Below are 19,787 nucleotides of genomic sequence, written 5' to 3'. Positions count from 1 at the left end.
CATATCTGTCTCCTCCATAAGACTGAGCTTGTTGAGGGCAGTGGTGGGGGTGAGGGACTTTAATGATGTCTGTACCCCAGGTGTTGGCACCATGAAGGTGCTGGATGAAAGGTGGACCCCTCAGGTTCTCCTGACTTGGGGCTTCAGGGTCAGAGTGCAGGGTGGACCTACCAGGAACCCAGGAAGCCAGCCCAAGGCTGCAGCCCCTGAGCTTCCAGAGGAGTCCCGCTAGGGAGGTGGAGGGAAGGGTAGAACTGGCTTTCACTCTGAAAGCCTGAGCTCTGCAGGCTCTGGGTCTCTTCCTTGCCCAGTTGGGTACATTTGGTTGGATTCTGCTGCCACCTTGTGGCTAAAGTGATACGTGGGGCCCTGCTGTGGCCAGGGAAGGGGAGTGCTTGCTGTGTGCCATGCAGAATGAAGGGTCCCTGTGCTCGGTGGGCTTGATGAGGGAGGGTGGCTAAGGGAGAGCAGGCGGATGTGGTGAGAAACCCAAGCTATCGTGGATGGGTCACTGCTGCCTCTAGGCCTGGCTCTGAGCTGGGCACACACAATAAGAGCTGACTGTTACACAGCACTGTCTGTGTGCTGGACACTGTTCTAGGGACTTTGCCTGTATCAGCAACTCACCTGATCCCAGCCCCCAGCAACACTCCTGAGAGGCTGGTGCTGTTACTGTTCCTATTGTTTGCATGAAGAGGCACAGAAAGTCATAGTGGAGCCCGGCAGTCTAGCACGAGTCCTCTCTGGACTGCTTCACTCCGTACATCACATCTGCTAGTCTTTATGGAAACCCATTGGGTAGGCATCATGGCTCCAGGTTAGAACAAGAACATGGGGCCCCTGGAGGCTCCGTAACTCACCCAGGGCTGCACAGCTGGCCAGAGGGAATTCAAATCCAACCGGCTAGACTCCAGAGTGTGTTAACACACGGTATCAAACTCAGGGACACCGCACCCATAATGAGGCAACTTGGGTTGACCGGTGAACCAAAGGGGCACGTGTCCATACTCAGCTTGGGCCAGTTGGGGTCAAGCCTGATACGGACCAGGCATGGAAGAACTTCCCTTTTCCCTCAAGAAGTTGGAAATTTAAATTTTATGTGAAATCTAATATGAGTGTTGGTCCACAATTAAAAATTAACAGCATTGTATGTGTTTAAAAAACAGACATGTCAATGGGCTAGGTTTGCTTTCTGATCTGTTTTAATCATTACACTAGGGGCAGTCAAGGCAGACATCCTGGAAGTGGTGGCCTTGGGGCCAGGCCCCACTGGAAGGGCAGGTCTCAGTAGGTGGAAGAGTAGGGAAAGTCTCCCTGCCCTCCAGCCCCACCCCCACCCCCTCAATCTTTGTCCAGGGAGTCCCCCCAGCCTTCCAGTCTGCAGCTTCATCACCTCCTCTAGGAAGCCCTCCCTGACCCCAGCTGTATAAATCACCACTCTCCTTCTGTTCCCCACTCCCAGCAGCCTCCACGCTCTCACAGCTCTCAGACAGTGGGCAGACTCTGAGTGAGGACAGTGGTGTGGACGCTGGTGAGGTAGAGGCCAGCGCCCCCGGCCGAGGCAGACAGATGGCATCCACCAAGAGCAGGAGTAGCAAGGAGCCACCTCGGAATGAGAGGAGCACAGAGGGGGCCACCAAACCGGTAAGTGAGGAAGAAAGGGTCGCAAAGGGTGAGGGGAAGGCAGGCCCCAGGTGAAGAACTGGAAGTCCCTGACCAGGGTTCAGCTTGACAAGTGACCACAGATGGGGGAGAGAGCCCCTCCCTGAGGGGTGTGGGTACTGGGAACAATGCTCTGGTGAGCTGGGGGCCCCAAGTAAGTCCTGTCTTCGCTGGGACGCTGACAAGCTGGGCACTGAAGGTTGGTCTGAAGAATCTTAAAGCTCAGTTCTGACAGCACGTGGTGGCTGAGGCCTGGATCCCTGTCCTAGTGCTACCACCAGGCACCACCTTGGGCTGCCCCTTAACACCCCAAACCTTGGGGACTTTCACAGCAATCAAGAGTTGAGGACACCAAGCGCTTAGCTTACTGCCCGCCAAAGCGGAGGTTCCCAATGTGACCTAAAGGGGTGCATGGCCAGGCCTGTCCACTGAGAAGGCCTTCGTCACTGCTCTTCTTCATACCCACAGCCCGGACTCCTGGAGCCCACATCCACCCTGGTCCGAGTGAAGAAAAGCGCGGCCACCCTGGGCATCGCCATCGAGGGTGGCGCCAACACCCGTCAGCCCCTGCCCAGGATCGTCACAATTCAGGTACTTCCCCAGCCCCCCCACCCCCATAACGATCTCTTCCTATGTCTGGAAGTTTTTTCCCAGCATCCCAGAGGTGTGTCCACCCCGGCAGTGGTCCATCACCCCAGGACAGACTCAGGCTCATAAGACCTTTGTTCTCCCTGAGCCTCAGTTTCCTAATCAGGGCAGTGGACATCCAGACTGTAGCTGCCTGGTTGACAATGTCAGGCCCAACTCCGTGGGTGGTCAAAGCCAGGCCAGATGGCCTTCAGGTGCCCTACAAGCCTCTGCCCTGTGTCTCCCCCTGCAGCGAGGCGGCTCCGCCCACAACTGTGGGCAGCTCAAGGTGGGCCATGTGATCCTGGAAGTGAATGGGCTGACGCTTCGGGGCAAGGAGCATCGGGAAGCTGCGCGCATCATCGCAGAGGCCTTCAAGACCAAGGAGTGTGACTACATCGACTTTCTGGTCACCGAGTTCAATGTGATGCTCTAGGAGCCAAGTCCCAAGGGCCTCCCACCGCTGCCTGGCTCCTGGCCCCGGTCCCTCCTCCCTCCTGGCATTGTAAGCTCCTTGGTGGGCCAGAGCTGCAAGGCCAGGGTAGCAGGAAGACAGCCCCCACTCCCTCCTGGCCCACTGGACCAGAACTGGGAGAAGAGAGCAGGGCAGGGCAAACGGAAGGTCAGGTCAGGATCTGGTGCCATGGCCGGTACACAGTGGGCACTCACTACAAGTGTGGGTTTCAGGAAGGCGAGAAATGAAGGGGAAGGGCAGAGCACCTGTGTCTTGGCACGTCCACCTGCGGTCTGCCAGGGCCACTGTGCCCCCTGTCCAGCTTTGACCTGGCCTATGCCCAGATGCTTTGGCCTTTGTCTAGAGTGAGGTCACGTGAGAATTCATGGACATGGCCCCCAGCCGGGGTGGGGGGCATCTTGCAGGGCCTTCAGTGCCACAAATAAGCATCAAGCACCCCCCTTTTTACCCCCATTCCTCCTAGCTCCTTATCCCTCATGGTATTTATTATTTATTTCCCTCTCCACACCCCTGGGGACCCAAGACCCCAGCTTCCCATTGCACCCCCAGCCTACCCCAGAGGCCTTGCAGGTGACCAGCGGCATCAGTGTATTTATATACAGAGCTTACGACTTTAATTTTTCAATAAAGAGATATGAACAAGGAGGTTAGGGTCCAGTGTGCTGTGTGGCCTGCCTTTGTGGCTGGGGTCTTGGTCGCTCAATGTTGGGGGTGGGGGGATAGGACAGACGGAGGTACCCAGAGCTGCACACTTCACTGCCCTCTGCCCTTGACCCCCACATCAGAAATGCAGGGGCACTTGAACCACACCCCTGTCGTGGAACACCCTGCCTGAAGCTTATTTACAGATGATACTTTCAGATTAAAAGGCCTGGGTATGTCAGGAGGCAGAATGCACAGAGCGCACGGATGTTTTACAATACAGAGAGGTGGCCCATTTTCCGGCAGGTTTCAGCAAGTGACTCTGAGAGGAAGATGAGTATGCAAGGGAGGGGCCGAGGAGGAGTGGGGGTCAGCAGGGGGAGGGGAGGAAGCCAAGCAGGGTGGGATTTCAGGTGTTGTCCTGGGAGGGCAGCTGCAGCCTGATCCCACAGGGGACACCATAGTGTAAGCTAGACCAGGGGACAGTGCTCTCATGCTTTCAGTGTTTGGACAAGGCCTGGGGGAGAGGGGAGAGATAGTAAGTTCCCAATCACTTCTCACCCTCTACCTCTGCAGGCCACAGGCTATTCCAGGAGCCCAGGGGAGTGGATGTGAGAAATAAAAATACACTGGGGGGGTGGGGAGGTGGCAAGAAATGGTTTGCTCCGGAGCCCCCAGTGCCCGTATCCTTCATCCCCAGGGTTCCTCTGGGGCAAGAAGAGTTTGAGAAGTCCTGCTTTGTCCAGCCCTGTGTCCAGGGGTCTACCCGAATGGGTTAGGGGCAGTTGATTTCGCCATATTCTGCCCTTAGCTGCCCTAGTTCTCTCCCCAGTCCAAGGAGATCACCTGAGACCAGAGCAGCTTATCCCTGAAGGTCCTAGACCCTCCCCAGTCCTAATACCCCTGCAGGGAAGAACCCTTACCTGGCTGCTGGGGAGCTTTGTCAAACCCCAGATCTCCCAGCATCAGACTCTAAATCCAGAAGGATCAAGGGCAAGGGACTTCACCTTTCTGAGCCAAAGTTCTGCAAAATGGGTGTGGTAGGCTGAATAATGGCCCCCAAAGGTATTCAGATTCCTAGAACCTGTGAATGTTACCTTATATGGCAAAGAGAATTTGCAGATGTGATTCAGGCCTGGAGGTGGGAAGGTTATCCTGGATTACCTGGGCGGGCCCAATCTAATCTAGAAGGCTCTTTGTGAAAGGGAGGCAGAGGGTGAGTCCACAAAGAAGAAAAGGTGTGATGCTGGAAGCAGAGGTTGGAGAGATGCACTTTGCAGGTGCCAAAGGGCCAGGAGCCCAGGAATATACAGGTGACCACTAGAAGCTGAAAAGGTAAACTAATGGATTCCCCCTCAGAGGCTGCAGAAGGGACCTGCCCTGCTGACACCTTGACTTTAGCCCCATGAGACTGATTTTGGGCTTCTGACCCCTCTTTGTAAGCCAACAAATTAGTGTTTTAAGCCATGAACTGGTGGTAATGTGTTATAGCAGCCACAGGAGACCAGTGCATGGGGATGCTGCTACTGTCCTCTGATGGAGGTTGGGATGCCGTGGGGACCATGGCACCAGGCCCAGCGTCAGCCCCAGGGAGGTCACTGCAGTCAGGATAATGGTGAACAGAGAAAGGGGCCCTCTGGTCTTTTAGTGCCACACCTTTTCCAGGCCCAGGGGACGGAGAACCCCCACAGCTGCTGCCCGTGGCCTAAAGTTTGTACTCTGAAAAAAAGTAAAACAAGAATGGGTTACTGAAACTGTTGCTTCTGAAATTGCTAGGACTGACTCTAGGGCTGTGGAATTTTAAACCTAAAAAATTCCTTTGTAAGTGGGCTTAGAAAGGTCAAATGGCCTGCCTAAAGTTGCACTGCTGGTGAGTGGTGGAGGACAAATTTGGACCGAGGGCTGCCTGGGGTAACGACAGGAAGCCCCAGGACAAGCACATTCCTGTTGTCTTTTGAAAGGGCCCCAAACCATGGGCTAAGGCAGCTCCAAATATTGTGGGAGGGAGGGGTCAGAGGTTCACCCAGACACATGCACCTGTGGCCCTGATGTCTTTACACCTGACGCCAGGGCTGGAGCAGGGAGGTACAGCTAGAGAATCTGAGTGTGTTGCCAGAAGACAGAAAGAGGTGAGTTTCGGCCTTGAGCTGGGGCATGCCCAAGCAAGTGCCAATTGGTCTTCAAATCACCTGGAGCCCTCTCTGCTTGGGAGAAAGCAGGATGGGGCGCGGGGTGCAGTAACCCAATGTGGGGAGTACAGGACAGAGAACAACAGGGCTCAGAGTCCACACCTTCGTGTCTAAAACCTGGCATCGTATTCCACCTCCACCACTCCCTGCTCGTGTAATCCTGGGTGGGTCACTTAACCTGAGCCTCAGTTTTCTCATCTTTAAATCGGGAGCACAGTACTATCCTAACTCATACATTGTAAGGGTTAGCTAAATTTTTTTCCCTTGGAACAGAGTAGTCCTTTAGTGAATCCAAGCTGCTGCTATAATTACCATTAGATATGTGTGTAGACTGTCACTGGCAACCTGGGGTGGGGATGCTGCTGAGAGGAACTGGGCTGCGACAGAGCTGGATGCAGGGCCTTGGGAAAGTCTCCAGATTTATTTATTTATCTACCCTGCGAAACAGGATGCTTCGAGGAACTCTTTAGATTAGTTCCATTGTTTCGTTTCTTACGGTCCTGGTGCCGTGTTTGTTTACTTACTCCCTCAGCAACCCTGTGAGGCAGGAGTTATAAATCCCACTTGCGTGAAGCTCAGGGGCGGAACTGGGGCGAGAGCCTAGGCCAGTTTGACACCTTACACAGCTATCCTTCAAGCTGCGCTTTCAGTGGACAGTGGATTGTTTCTGTCTTGCACTCGCTGCGGGACCCTGGGCAAGTTCTTTCTCTCCAGGACTGGGTTTCCCCGCTCGCCTAACGGTGGTTTGGACTACGGGATACTAACGATAATACCAACCTACCTCATAGAAGATCGGTCGTAATAGCCACTTACAATAGTGCCTGACACATGATAAGTGCTCAAGAAAAGTTATTACAGTATAATCATTACTGTTATGAAGCAGACCGTTTCCACTATGAAAGTCTGATTTCTTTCTCACTGCGACCTTGCACAAATGTCTTAATTCCGGGCTTCAGTCTCGCGCCTGCAGTCGGACGGGTTCCGGGACGTACAGGCAACCTCCGGGATTTTAGATTTTTGGTGGAGGAGCCGCATCTGAGTCCCTGGGGGCGGGCCGCAGGCGGCCGCCTCTCTACGATTGGTGGAGTTTCCGAGACCCCGCCTCCTGGGGCCGCACCCCGCCCGTCAGAGGCCGGCCTCGGGGATTTTGCAAAAAGTCGCTGCCCCGCCCCGCGCCCGGATTGGAGGCCTTTGTTTGCCGCTCAACTCCAGGAAACCACCCCGAGCCGTGGCTGCCAGCAGGTGAGACACCGGGAGGGGCTCGCGGTGGGTTCGGGGCGGGTTCTGACCCCTCAGTCGGTCTCAGTTTTTCCGTCGGAGGAATGGGGAGGGAAGGAAGGCAGCACGGATGGGCCCTGATCCACAGGGACGGTGCTGCTCTCGATCTCTCCCACGTGGAAATATCACGCAAACGGGAAGGAGACCGATCGCCGCTCTGGGAATGGGAGGGAGCCCTGGACAGGCGATCAGATCCCAGTCCAAACCGCGCCGGCTGCGGGTTTCCGCTGTCAGCACCTTCCGGCCTCAGTCTCCACCTCCGCACATTGGGGGCGTTGGCTCTTTCTCACTGTCTCCGGCTGGGGCCGGTCGCAGGGAGGGGAGGGGTCCCGAGGGAATCTGGAGGTGGTCCTTGGCTGGGCCTCGAGCTGTGTTTGGGCTAGAGGTGTGGTCGGGTAGCTGTGGCTACGGGGAGGTGGGACTTCTCTGTCCTGGGATTTGTATGAGGTTCTCTCACCCGGCAACAGCCCGCGCACCCTGACAACTCGGAACTGCGCGCCCTCCCCCGATGCCTAACGCAAGTTTCTTTTCCTCTTTTTGGCGGGAGGACAGAGGTAGAGCTAGGGGCCAGAATGGGGGTGGGCAGCTCTGACAGAGGTAGGAACTGGAATGGACTGCAGAAATAAGACCAGCTTTTCTTGGTACAAAGATGGGGAGACCGAGGCTCAGAATGGGGCCATGGCTTTCCCAAAGGCGCACAGCAAGGCAGGTGCAGAGCTGGCGTCTCCCCAGTGTGTTGGGGCTGGCACAGGCAGAGCCAGAGCCAGCTTTTTGTGCGACTCGGATGAGACTGCTTGCTTGGCTTTTGTTGAAAGAAATCACAGGTTGGAGCGGATCATTACCTAGATTTCAAAAGCTTCTGCTTCTGAGTGAGAAAGTTGGAAAGGAAAGTTGTTGATAACAAACCGGGGCTATTTTGGAGCTGAGAAGCAAAGCTGAGACAGGCCGCAGTGAAAAGCGACATTGTTCTGTCCTCTAGAACAGAAGAAAAAGAAATGGCTGACGCTGAAGCATGAAGGACTGAGGTTAGATACATACAGGGACCGTCCAAGAGAATTTTTCCAGGCTCCTCCTCTGGAGTTGGTGGATTTCGTTTTTTGGCCACTGGTCTTGTTTTATAAAGAAAACAATTTCTGCCTGTTCATTCGAGGGGGCCTAAGTCTGGCTTACCAGTGGTGGGTGGACCCCATGGTGATTTGGAGACTGTTTTAGGTTTATTCCCAGGAACCATCTCAGTTCTTTTCTAGGAGGAGAAGGTGCCTATGTGGGGCCTTTGCCTTCCGAAGCCCAGTGGCTTGCGTTTGAATCATGTGATTTGGGCTGTTTATTGCAAGGAAATTTCATCAGCTCCCACCAGCCCACACAGTGCGCCAGGGGCGCCACGGTTGGGGTTTCCAGAGAGCCTGGGAATGGTCCAGGCACTGAGGCTGTCATGCTGAGAGGGTATTTTGAACACTGGTACATGCCAAAGATGTTTCAATTTACCCCCATGAGCGGGGTGAAGAAAGTATTTTTAAAGCATCCAGCTGAATCACCAGCTGAATTCCACGTCCTTTTTATGCTTCCTCGGTCCTGGGAGGTGTGACAGATCTGGAGACTAAGAGTTAGAAGAACTTGGTTCATATCCTCAGCTTGGCTTCAGTTCTGAGTGTCTCGGTTTTCCCCACCTGTGAAATGGGCGTCAGTGCCACTTTAAGGCTCAAGTGGTGTGGCATCATAGAGAGTTTTGTGCAGCCCACATCCTGAGTCTGGGGATGAGAAAACTGAAGCCCAGAGAAAGGAAGGAATAACAACATTAATACTATTGGTAATCATAACTCATGGTTATTGAGTGCTGTATTCTAGCCATTGTGCCAAGGGTGTTACTGCAAGGAGTGGGGTCTGGGAAGACAGAAGTCCTTGCCTGTCTTGTCCCTAGTCATCCTCCTGGTGCCCTGTACAGAACCCTACACATAGTGGGTGTTTAATACATTGTTGATCACCCAGATGATGTCACTTAATGTCACGTCCTTTCTATGAGGTGGGTGTGACTGTTGTTCTTGTTTCACAAATGAGAAGCCTGAGTTCAGAGAAGTTAAGTCAGAGGTCACAGAGCTCTTCCTTGAGGTTTGAGGTCCTTACTTTGGGATGCTGCAGGAGTGTGCCATCTGGTGAGAGCTGGCTGTGCACATCCCTTCCCACTGCTGTGCTTGGTGATACCATGTTGATACTTGAAATTGGTCATAATAAGGGCATTTATAAACATTATGAAAATCAGTAAATGCCACAAATCAGGGCTTTTCTTTCTTTCTTAAAAAACAAAACAGAGTTGCAAGTGAACGGTGCTTGGGGACAGAGGCCAGCCTTGCTCTGCATGGCAGCCAGGAGTGGAGGGTCCCTGGCTGTGCGGGAAGCCCCAGGGGAGCCAGGCTGGAATGCCCGCACCCCACGGCAGGTCGCCTGAAGGGTGGGATTCGGGAAGGAACCCTTTATGGATGAGGCTCCCAGTCTGTGCAGTGAGCTGTACAGTGGAGCCACCCTCTGGCTTGGAAACACATCCATATAGGCCTGAGTTCCAGGCCAAAATATCTAGTCTTTAACCTGGAAGTGATGGCACCGTCAGTGGTCTTTAAGAAGGGAAAGGCATGACCAGAACCATGCTCTAAGATTTATCCAGCAGCCTGTGCCCAAGGGATGCAGGGTGAGTTGGGACAGGGCAACTGGGAAGAGGCTCTTGCTGACCAAGGGGGTCAGGAGGAGGCTAATGACACCCCTCCTGTGTTTTCTGAGCACCCACTGTGTGCTAAGCCGTGCAAACCCATTGTGCTATTGCTCTATATGCACGCCCCTGGGGAAAGTGTTACCCTCAGTCTGTAAATGAAGATACCAGGGAGGTTCGGAAATGTATCTAAGGTCAGAGCTACCAGATCTGTACCCAGGCCTTCCTGCCCCCAGACATTTTACATTTTTAATGTCTCGGTCCCTCCTCCCTTTTAACTACAGTCCCATTTTGGCTCTGGTCTTCCTTGCCAAGTGCTAGCCAAACCCCACCAAGGTTGTAGAGAGAGACTGCCCTGCTCCCAGGGCTGGTCCAGCGCTAGTCCCTAGATCCTGGCCAGCATTCTACCTCCCCTGACCCTACCCTGAGGCTGAACCTGTTCTGGGGGAGGGGCTGTGATTAAGGCCAGATGGGATGCCCAGCTGTCCGTCTTTTGGAATCTTGGGACCACACAGCCAAAGACCAAGGACCAGGAAGGACACCGGTGTCCAGGAGGATGCACTCAGCCTCTCAGTATCAGGGATTCATTTGGAGGGTAACGCTTTACTTGTGGGTGCAGATCCAATTCTGCCTCTAATGCACTGTGTGATTTGAGGCAAGTTGTGTACCTTCCCTGTGCCTTTCCTCATCTGTTAAATGTCTGGTTCTGAGCTTCCATTCAGACAACGCATGCCATGCACTACAATGTTGAGTGGCTATGGCTGGGATTGCTCCCTTTCCTTTTTGTGATTTTCACATATTCCTACGTGTTGTGTAATGGCCGTATGTGCAGGAAAGGGCACATAGTATCAGAGTTTAAAAAGAGGAAGAGAGAAGGTACGGGGTGGGAGTTACAGAAAGTCAGAGCTTCGAAGGGCCTCACGGGGCCCAGCCTCTCTGCCAGCTTGCGTGGGCGGGGAGACCGAGGAGGGCGTGCCCAAGGTCCCACCAGAAAGAAGCACTACACCCGTACGTGGTGGTGGCTTTTGTCTTTCAGAATAGTAAATGCTCATTTTACTCTTATTTTTTAAATCAACTGTGACTTTTAGAAAAGACACATAAGAAAAAGAGTAAACTTGTCTCGGTTCTACTACCTAGTAATAATTATTAAAAACATCTTGGGACACCTCTCTCTTTTTTCCCTTTTCCCCACCTTCCCTTCCTCTTTCCTTTCCTCCTTCCCTTCCTTTCTTTCACATTTTATTGCTTTCTTCTTTAATGGACTCAAACTAGACATATTATATTATAACTGGCCTCTTCACTTAACATATCACTTTTTTTACGCCATTTCATTTTCTATACTATGACTACCATAACTGAATAATATTTCTTCGAGTGGAAATATTATAATTTAATTTACTCATCCCGCATTTTTAGATGCTACAGTTGTTTCCAACCTTTTCATCCCCTGCAAGGCTCAGTTGCAAAGTGATTACGACGATTCACAGTCTGAATTCAGACAGCTCGGTTCAAACCCAAGCCCCATCCTGCGACATGGGCATCGTGGTTCCTACCTCCTTGGGTTGGTATGAGGGTTAGACAATGAGGCCCTAATCCATGGAAAAGGCTTTGAGTAATAGGTGCACAATGAAGTTTTGCTGTTAGCAGTGCATTTCTGGCACATGCACACTTTTTTTGTTTGACTCTTCGCAGAACATGAATTTGGGAGTGTGTATGTGTGTCTTTTCCTCCATATGCCATACGGTCCTCATAGCCCGTGTTTCAGCCGGCTGAGAAAGGCCCTTCTTCCTTAAGTAGTCAGGCTGGGGACACAGTTTCTGGCTGGGTCAGTGACTCTTAGAACTGGTTTGGGACCACAGGGAGAGGGTCACACGGGGGTAGCAGCATTTCTCTCCATTTGGGAGGGCTGGCTTTCCCTCTTTGTGTATCAGACCCAGAACTAGAGTTGTGGCTGACGTGGGGGAAGCTCCAGAGCCCGGAGAATTAAGCCCAGCCCTGCAGGGAGCCAGCCATCTGGGCGTTTCACGAAGACGGCCAAAGTCATTTATGTGCAGGCTCTGTGCCAGCTAGGCCCTGGGCCAGGACCCTAGGCACACGGTCTCGTTTACCATCCCAAGGATGGTATAAAGTCAGTATCATCCCCATTTTATAGACAAGGAATCTGGGGCTCCGAGAGGTTAAGCAATTTGCCCAAGGCCACACAGCTGTCAAGAGAGACCCTGGAGGTCTCTGACTACCCCAAAAGTCCATGTGCCCCAACCCTTGTGCCCTGCAGCCTCCCGTATGCACGGCATTTCTGCCTCTGTGGGCAAGTGTAATCAAGGAGCACAGGAGATTTAGTGCTGGGCGGTCATTTTTGATAATCTCACTAAGCCCAGATGGAAGGGAAGGCACTTGTCCAGTGTCATCCAGGCTTGAACCTGGGTCTCTACTTCCCAAGCCAGGCTTCCTCCTTGGTCCACTCCGGAAATCCTCACCTGCCTCCTTTCAACCCCAGATCCCCTATGGATTTTCACTACAGGGGTAAACTCAGCAGCCTGGGCAGGAAGGAGTGGGTGACCTTAGGGTAGGTGTTCATTTCTTTCTCAGGAAAATGGGAGAAGTTGGGGGCCCAAGGAGTGGTCCAGAATGAAATAACACAACCTTCCACTCCCAGGGCTCCTGAAGTTGCCTGCCCCTGGTTTTCCCCAGGATGGCTGAGACCCCACTGTACCTCCTGGGCCCTAGGACACTGTGTGACAGAGTGTCACAGTCTCACAGTCTCTGTGCAGGCAGGGCTCATCACAACAGCAGGTAACGCCCATCTTGGTCCTGGGCTGTGTCCTGGGCTGCTCCAGAAGGCTTGTACTCCCCTTCCAGTCTGGCTAATGTGCCAGGCACTTAGGTGGGGCTCAAGAATGATTGAGGAGGGAGGAGATGGCAAAGTGGGAGAACTCTGGGGGAGTGGGTAAGAAATGGCCGAGTTAGAGCATCTCGACCCAGGGGCTGGAGGGAACAAATGGCCGAAGGCTTGCTGGGCTCCAGAGGTGAGGACTGACAGGCGTGTGCAGACGCAGCCGAGGGCGGGCATGCTTCTGGTGAACGTACCCAAGCGCTATCAGTGGGGGCCAGAGGGTTTTATTTTTTTTTGTTGTTGATTGACCAACACCTACTCTCTTCCCCATCTCTGGGCCCCAGTTTCTTCACCTGTACAAGTACAATGGAATCATACTCCTGTCTTGCCCATTCCCCGAAGCTGTTCCCCAGTGTCTCATGTTGTGAAGGATGAGAAAGCACATTAGAAAACACAAAGGCTCTGCAGCACCACCAGAGCCTCATTCTAAAGTCAGAACATGGGCTCGGTGAATTGCATTTGGGTGGCAATGAGCTCCAGTCCTGACTGTATCATGCCCGGGGTATTCATTATCTCCAGAGGCTGCAACAGTGTGAGCGCCAAGCGTAGTCATTGAGAGTTGGGTCTTTGTGTGTTTGAATCTTTACCGGCACTCACCAGCTTTGTGACCCCGGACAAGTGGCTTGAATTCTCCAGTTTACCTGCCTATACAATGAGGATGTCCCACCTGCCTCAGTGGGTTGTTTTGAGAGTTACAAGCTAGGGTTGGGCCCCTGGCTGGAGTCGGTAGCTCAGCCATCATACGTCACTGCGCTTCTGCAGCTGGGCATGGGGATGTAATGGTGAGCACTTCACAGACCTCCCCATTGTTGGAGATGCACTTAACTTCCCTTTTTAGAAGAGATTTTACTTTGTTTTTAGACAGAGGAGAAGGGAGGAAGAAAGAGAGGGAGAGAAACATCGATGTGCGAGAGAAACGTTGATCGGTTGCCTCTCACACGCCCCCTACCAGGGACCTGGCCCAAAATCCAGGCATGTGCCTTGACAGGGAATTGAACCAATGACGTTTTGGTTCGTAGGATGATGCCCAACCCACTGAGCCATGCCAGTCAGGACCAGACTTAACTTCTAACCCCTAGGAGGGCACATGGGGCTGGGATCTACAGGTTGCCTGAACGTTAACAGGGAGAAGAAGTGGGGCTAGGTGAGGACTGGAAGCATAGCTTATTTGTCTGAGGAATTGCAAGGAGCCCCATGTGGCAGGAGCCACCGAGGGAGGAGGGAAGGATAGAGGGAGAAGAGGCTGGAGCAGCGGCCAGGCTACGGGCGTGCCGGGGTGGCAGCCACCTGGCATTGATAGCAGTGCTGCTGGGGTTAATGACCAGGGAGGGAGAGTGAGTGAGTGACAGGGTGTCAGGGGAGCCCGCCCTTCGCACAATGGCCCACATGGTCACCAGAGCTGGCAGGGAGGGGTTCTCATGAGGGTTGGCTGTGCTCCATGTTAGGCTAGGAGCTGTGGTTTGAGCTCCACCACCCAGATGTGGATAAAAGGCCGGGGGGGAGGGGGCAGGGGTAGGGTGGTAACCAGGATGAGGACACCTGGTTCTGGCCCGGCTTTGCCAGATAGGCACAGGCTGACCTAGGGAAAGCTCATTCATTCATTCACTCACTTACATTTCAGGCTCCTGGCTCTGTGCTTTGCAGGTATTACCTCATTGGATCTTGGCAGCTGCCCTGTAGGGTGGCTACTCCTCTTATCCTTGTTTACAGGTAAGAAATCGAGGCTTAGAGAGATGAAGACTCAGAGGTCACAGAGCTAGCAAGAGATTTGAACCCGGGTCTGCATTAACTCTAAGATTCATTTCTCTCTCCACACTGGTGGTTCCCAGACCACACTGGTGGTTCCTCAGAATTACCTGGAGGGTTTTTTGGACAAAACCGAGACCAAGTTTTTTTTCTTTTTATTTCTTGAGCAGGGCCAGAGCCAGAGCCACATATGCATGGCAACTGGGTGCTGAGCCAGCACCCCACCCTGGCTTCCACCTCTCTCACCCTTAGCCTTGCTCTTTCTGGGGAAAGTCCAGTTGGTTCTCACCTTACCCACTGCACTTGCCCTTCCAGAATACTCTGCTGCCGGCCCTTCTCGTGGCTTACTTCCGCCCCCTCGCTTCCTTTCAGTCCCTTGATCGAATGTCACCTTCTCACAGAGACCTTCCTGGCCACCTCCATACCCTTGTCCCCAGCCTGTTACTCTCTGACCCATGAATTCTCTACCAGGCATGCATCCCGGTCACCTGAGACACGTTAAAGTCTCTGATGCCCAGAAACTGATTCTATTGGTCTGGGCCCATCCTAGGCATCAGCATTACCAAAAGCAGCCTGGGACTCGGATCACGGCTCCATCCTATCCTCTCCCTCTTGTTCACACCTCTCCCCCCCACCCCCGTGTGTGTGAGTGTGTGTATGTGTGTGTGTGTGTGTGTGTGTGATCTGTGTCTCTACTAGAGGGGAGCAAGGGCTTGGCCTGTCTTGTACTCTGCCTTATTTCCAGCACCTTGAAAAACACCCAGCACACAATATGCTCAGTAAGTACCTGTCAAATGAATGAATGAATGGAAGGAGGGGGCTTGGGGTAAAGCAGTTTGCTCTCTGCTGAGCCCTGGGAGCAAGAGGGGAAATTCACCTGATCGGCTAGTTCCCTATCTCTGAGCTGCCTAGAAAATCCTGCTATATCTATAGGCCCTGCTCAGGGCAAGGACAGTGGGTGAGATGGCAGGAATCATTGCAGCCTCACTGGGATGTTGTGCTGCCTATAGGCAGACAGGATGGAGAATCAGAGCTGGAAGGGTGCCTAGCAAACATCCAGCCTGTGCTTCCCTTGTATAGATGGGCACTGAGGCCTAGTGAGAGAGGGAGCCTTGGCGCTATGGAAAAAGCTCCTAGGTGGTTGAAGCTGCTAGAGGCCTCCTTCCAGGATCTGCATGCTGAGTGACCTTGGCCAAGTCTCTGACCTTCTCTGGGCTTTAGTCTCCTCAATCTGTATTTTGGCTGTGATGGTCCCAAGCCTTGACATGGGGAGTTTCCGTGAGTCCTTTCCTGGACAGAACACACCCGCAGAGGGCCTGCAAGGGGTTAAGCTTCTCCTGCTCACTCTCGTGCTGCACTCAGACAAACCCCCCTCCTTCTGACAAACACTTGTAGGAAATCAGGCTGGGCGCTTCCTGCCTAGGCGAGGCGGCCTCAGCCGCAGCAGGGGCGGGGAGAGGTGGGGAGCAATGCTTGTCTGTGAGCAGCAGCTCGGGCTGGCAGAGCGGCCTGGAGGCGGGCCAGGGCGCCATGGAGGCAGGGGGCTCCCCAGGTTTGGAACAAAGACCTCACATGCAGGTCCTCTGAGCCGGGGCCAGCGGGCTGGTGAAACCCGAGAGAGGTAAGGGACTGGAGGAGGGCAGGGAAGCCGCCTTCCCTCTGGACGGGCCAGTCACAGACTCTCTGGGACAGTCCAGGGAGGCTGGACCAGCCCAGCCCAGCCAGGAAGTTGCAGCTGCTGCGACAGCTGTGTCACTTCTCTCCCGGCTGAGGGGAGCCCGGCCCCCACACCCGGGAAAGGGTGGACTTTAGGGGGATTTCCTCAAGCCTTGAGATGCTGGATTCCAGTCCGAGCTCTGACTCTGATCTCTGTGAACTTGGACGAGCTCTGGTCCCTCTCTGTGTTTGGAGTGTCCTCATCTGCACATGGAAAGTCAGTCCCATGGTCTGCGAAGGGACCTCAGACGTCATGTACGAATGAGGAGCAGGCCAGGAGGCAACAGAGGGTCCCCTTGAAAGAGTGGCCCCTTCTGCCACGTAAGGGCATGGAGAGGAGTCAAGGATGGTCCAACAGACCCAGCCCAGCTCTTCAGACTGGGGGGACCGGAGTTCGCATCAGCCAGCGCACCTTCCCTCTTTCTCCAGGGCCTCTGCTGCTGCTGGGGAGAGCCAGGGGCTGGAGGGGGTACATCTGGAGTGGAGGGTGCCTGGTGCTTCCCCATGGGTGTCGTTTCTACACAGCTGGCCAGAACCCCTTGAGGACAGCAGGCCTGTGCCCTGCCGGCTGGTCAGAGAGGGAGGCCAAGTTTGGGTCTCCTACCCTAACAGCCCAGCCTTTTTGGAGGAGCCCAGCCACTTGATATAGGGGGCCTTCTTTCCCCTTCCTCCTGCCCTGCTACCTTGCACATGTGATGGACTTGGTTTCAGAGCCTCGGGCCCTGGGTTTGAATCCTCGGGCCGCACTTCCTGGCTGCGAGGTCTCGTGAGGGCCTGCCTCCTCTCTTTTGCTCCATTTTGCATCTGGGAGATGTCAGAGTCAGGGTGGGGGCAGGGGGCAGCATCCGGGCCAGCCCTGGCTGTATGGGAAGGGGCTTCAGAAGGCATGGGGAGGTGGAGGCCGGCTGCGTGGCTGCAGGTGGCAGAGGAGAACCAGGGAGATGGAGACATAAAGGGAAGTGTCCTCAGGTTGGGAGCGGCTGAGAGGGCAGAGAAGCCTCTGAGTGGGGGTGGCTCACCCACTCGGGCACTGGAGAGAGAAACCACAAGGGCCTCATACACCCTTCAGAGAACCAGGGGCAGGGATGCTGTGGGGGTGGGGGAGGGGGGAGATGTACAGAAGGAGAGGGTAGAGATTGGTGTTTCCTTGTGGGGTTAGTTTCTCCAGGGCTGGCAGGGACCGGCACCCAGCAGCTTAGCCCTCGAAGGGACTTCGTGCTGATGGGACTTTCCTGGATTCCGGCCCCAGCTCATGGAGGCTGACCAGAGCAAGCCTGCCTTTGGCTGCCATTCAAGGACCTCTGCCCATAGCCTTCCATCAAGTTCTGTTTGTACTTTCAGACCTCTGTGCCTTTGCCTATGCTGTTCCCTTTGCCTGGGATGTCCTTCCCGCATCTTCTTCCCCCAAATCCTCTTTGTCAGCTTAATACTTCTTCAATTACTCTTCTGTATTGGCCCCTGGTCCCCCACCCTTCGCCTTCATTTGGAACGCTTTTACTTATTTCTGTACTCATTTCTGTGTCTAGTAGTGCTTGGCACACAGTAGGAAGTCATAATTTTTTTAAGTTAACTTATAAAAGTTAATTTGCTCTATCTTTATCTTTGTTACTATGAAATGGGGTCCCAGAAGGGGGCTTTGCCGTCCTTAGGCTGTTGCCCTCCAAAGCCAATGATAACCAGGAACCCCAAAGTTCATTTAGCCACCTCCCAGCCCGCCCTCATGGGGAGACCCCACGTGGCTGTGGCAGGAGCAGGCGGTGTCTTTCTTGTCCACTGTGCGGCGAGGCACACCAGCCCGGTGGGTCACTGTGCAGCCGCAGCCCCCAGCCCAGAACCTGGTCTCCGGTGTCCAGCCTGCTTTTCTCTCACAGCAGCCCGTGAGCCTGTGTCTTCGTCCAGCCTGAGGCTGGCCTGCGGTCGGCGCTCGTGTGTGTGGCTGCCTGACCGACCAGCTGACTGGCCTGTCCTGAGCTCCGTGGCGCCGAGGGCTGGGGCTCACGTGGGACACGGAGTCCCAGCGCGGGAGAGGCTCGCAGGTTTCGGGGCCTGGGGCGCCTGTGCAGAGCTCGGCCAGTGACTGCAGCTGCCTGTGACGTGCGGCCTGCCCTGGGCCCAGCGAGATTTCTGAGCGGACTGAGTCATCCCGAGAGACAGGATGTTCCTCTTCGCGCCCCAGAGGCCTCTCTGATTGGGCAGGCTGCTCGGTGGCGTGGCTAGAAAAAGCCCTTTAAAAAGTCAAAAAACCACAGGCCTCCTCAGCCCCTTCCTTGGGCAGAGGTTTCAGAAATAGAAGAGCAACGGCGCTCAGCACCCGTTACACCTGCCGTAGCAGCAGCAGTGGGAAGGTCTAGTCAGCCTAGAGGGCTGGCCTTGCTCAGGGGTGCTGGTTCAAATGCAGACTCCTGGGCCCCGCCCCCTGGGCCACCAAGTTTGGCTCTCTTTGGGTCGACCTATGAGTCTTCGATTCTTAGAGGATTCTTTTTAAAGATGTTATTTATTTATTTTTAGAGAGGGGGAAGGGAAGGAGAAAGAGGGAGAGAAACATCAATGTGTGGTTACCTCTCCTGCACCCCACACTGGGAACCTGGCCTGTAACCCAGGCATGTGCCCCGACTGGGAATCGAACCAGCGGCCCTTCGGATCGCAGGCTGGCAATCAATCCACTGAGCCACACCAGCCAGGGCCATTCTTAAAGGATTCTTAAGAGCACTCAAGTTTAAGGCCCACTGGCAAGAATTTCCAAGAGGGGTACAGGACCCCTTGAGGGTATAAGACAAAGGATTAGAATGTCTCTTTAAAATATTTATTTTCTACCGCACCTTTTTTAAAATTTATTTTTGAAATATTTTTTCTAATACATGTAGTGTGTTGGCATGAGAATACATATGTCTAATACATGTGTGTAAGAAATATACGGAGTGGGGCAAAAGTAGGCTTACAGTTGTTCATCTGGAAAATAAGTAACACAAGAATAAACTGTTTTGTGTACTCACAACTGTAAACCTACTTTTGCCTCACCCCGTAGAGTGGGGATGCAAGTAAATACCTGTCTTTACCAATGCGCTGTGTGATTTTAAAAAACTCTGGGGGGAGACCACTGGGCCAGAACTCCTCCAAATCTTGTTCTGTCCCTAAGCAGCTGGGTGATCTTGGCCCAGTTGCTCTTCCATGTTGAGCTTCAGTTTTCTCATCTGAAAAACCATTTTCTGTGACCCACTCACTGTTTGAGAACACACAGGTAAAGCTTCTGGCCCAGGCTGGCAAGAGAAGGTAGAGCATACATGGTGGGACCCTCTGGAGGACATTCTCGGGGGCGGGGGAGATCGAGGCCGGGAGACAGCGAGGCCCTGGAGCCCCTGTCCTGAACCCAGCACTGGAGAAGGCTGCAGCCTTTCTCAGGCTACACGTTCCCTGGGGAGCTTTCTCTCCAGAAATAGTTGCCTGCTGACTTTTCTCAGCTGTACCAAGCCGACTCTGACCAAGACCAACTTGCATGGCTGCAGAAACAAACACAGACCTATTTGTCCCCGGAGGCCTGGCGTTATTCGTACTCAATTGTTTCCCCTGCACGGTGACCTTTCACCCCAGCCTTGTCCTGGCTGATGTGCGGCTGGGCCTCAGTCTGCCTGCCTGCAGAGCGAGGTCTGGAGGCCTTGCCAAGCCCCTTGGGTGAGGCCGTGCCTGCTGCCATCAACCCTGTGTTTCTTTCTTTTTTCTTTTTTCAAACTTTTACTTGTTGTCCCACTTACTTACGCATTCATTGGTTGATTCTTGTGTGTGCCCGGACTGGGAATCAAACCTGCATTCTTGGTGTATCGTATCGGGATGATGCTCTGACCAACTGAGCTACCTGGCCAGGGC

The 19,787-nt window shown here is 53.9% G+C and overlaps 2 protein-coding genes across 9 annotated transcripts in view; both read left to right on the top strand.

Annotated features, from left to right (window-relative positions):
• WHRN (whirlin) overlaps positions 1-3,409 on the top strand; it is a 77,666-nt gene extending 74,257 nt beyond the window's left edge. For 3 of the 5 annotated variants that reach the window (XM_045840765.1, XM_045840763.1, XM_045840761.1), the window contains 3 exons: positions 1,463-1,644; positions 2,131-2,253; positions 2,543-3,409. In XM_045840765.1, coding sequence (XP_045696721.1) covers positions 1,463-1,644; positions 2,131-2,253; positions 2,543-2,725 — 488 coding nt within the window. In that variant the 3' untranslated portion in view covers positions 2,726-3,409. The remainder of the gene's footprint in view (positions 1-1,462; positions 1,645-2,130; positions 2,254-2,542) is intronic. The other 2 variants (XM_045840764.1, XM_045840762.1) reach the window with 1 other exon arrangement.
• A 3,318-nt stretch (positions 3,410-6,727) lies between these two features.
• Positions 6,728-19,787, top strand: part of AKNA (AT-hook transcription factor) — a 51,658-nt gene continuing 38,598 nt past the window's right edge. Inside the window, exon 1 of one of the 4 annotated variants that reach the window (XM_045840613.1) lies at positions 6,728-6,837. The gene's annotated coding sequence lies outside the window, so the exon portion shown is untranslated. Of the gene's footprint in view, positions 6,838-15,682; positions 15,832-19,787 lie in introns of those variants that run through there. The other 3 variants (XM_045840614.1, XM_045840611.1, XM_045840612.1) reach the window with 3 other exon arrangements.

Source organism: Phyllostomus hastatus, unplaced genomic scaffold, assembly GCF_019186645.2.
Source record: "Phyllostomus hastatus isolate PE091 unplaced genomic scaffold, TTU_PhHast_1.1 phas_contig_34, whole genome shotgun sequence".
Taxonomy (NCBI): Eukaryota; Metazoa; Chordata; class Mammalia; order Chiroptera; family Phyllostomidae; genus Phyllostomus; species Phyllostomus hastatus.
This window is presented reverse-complemented; position numbering and strand designations above follow the sequence as displayed.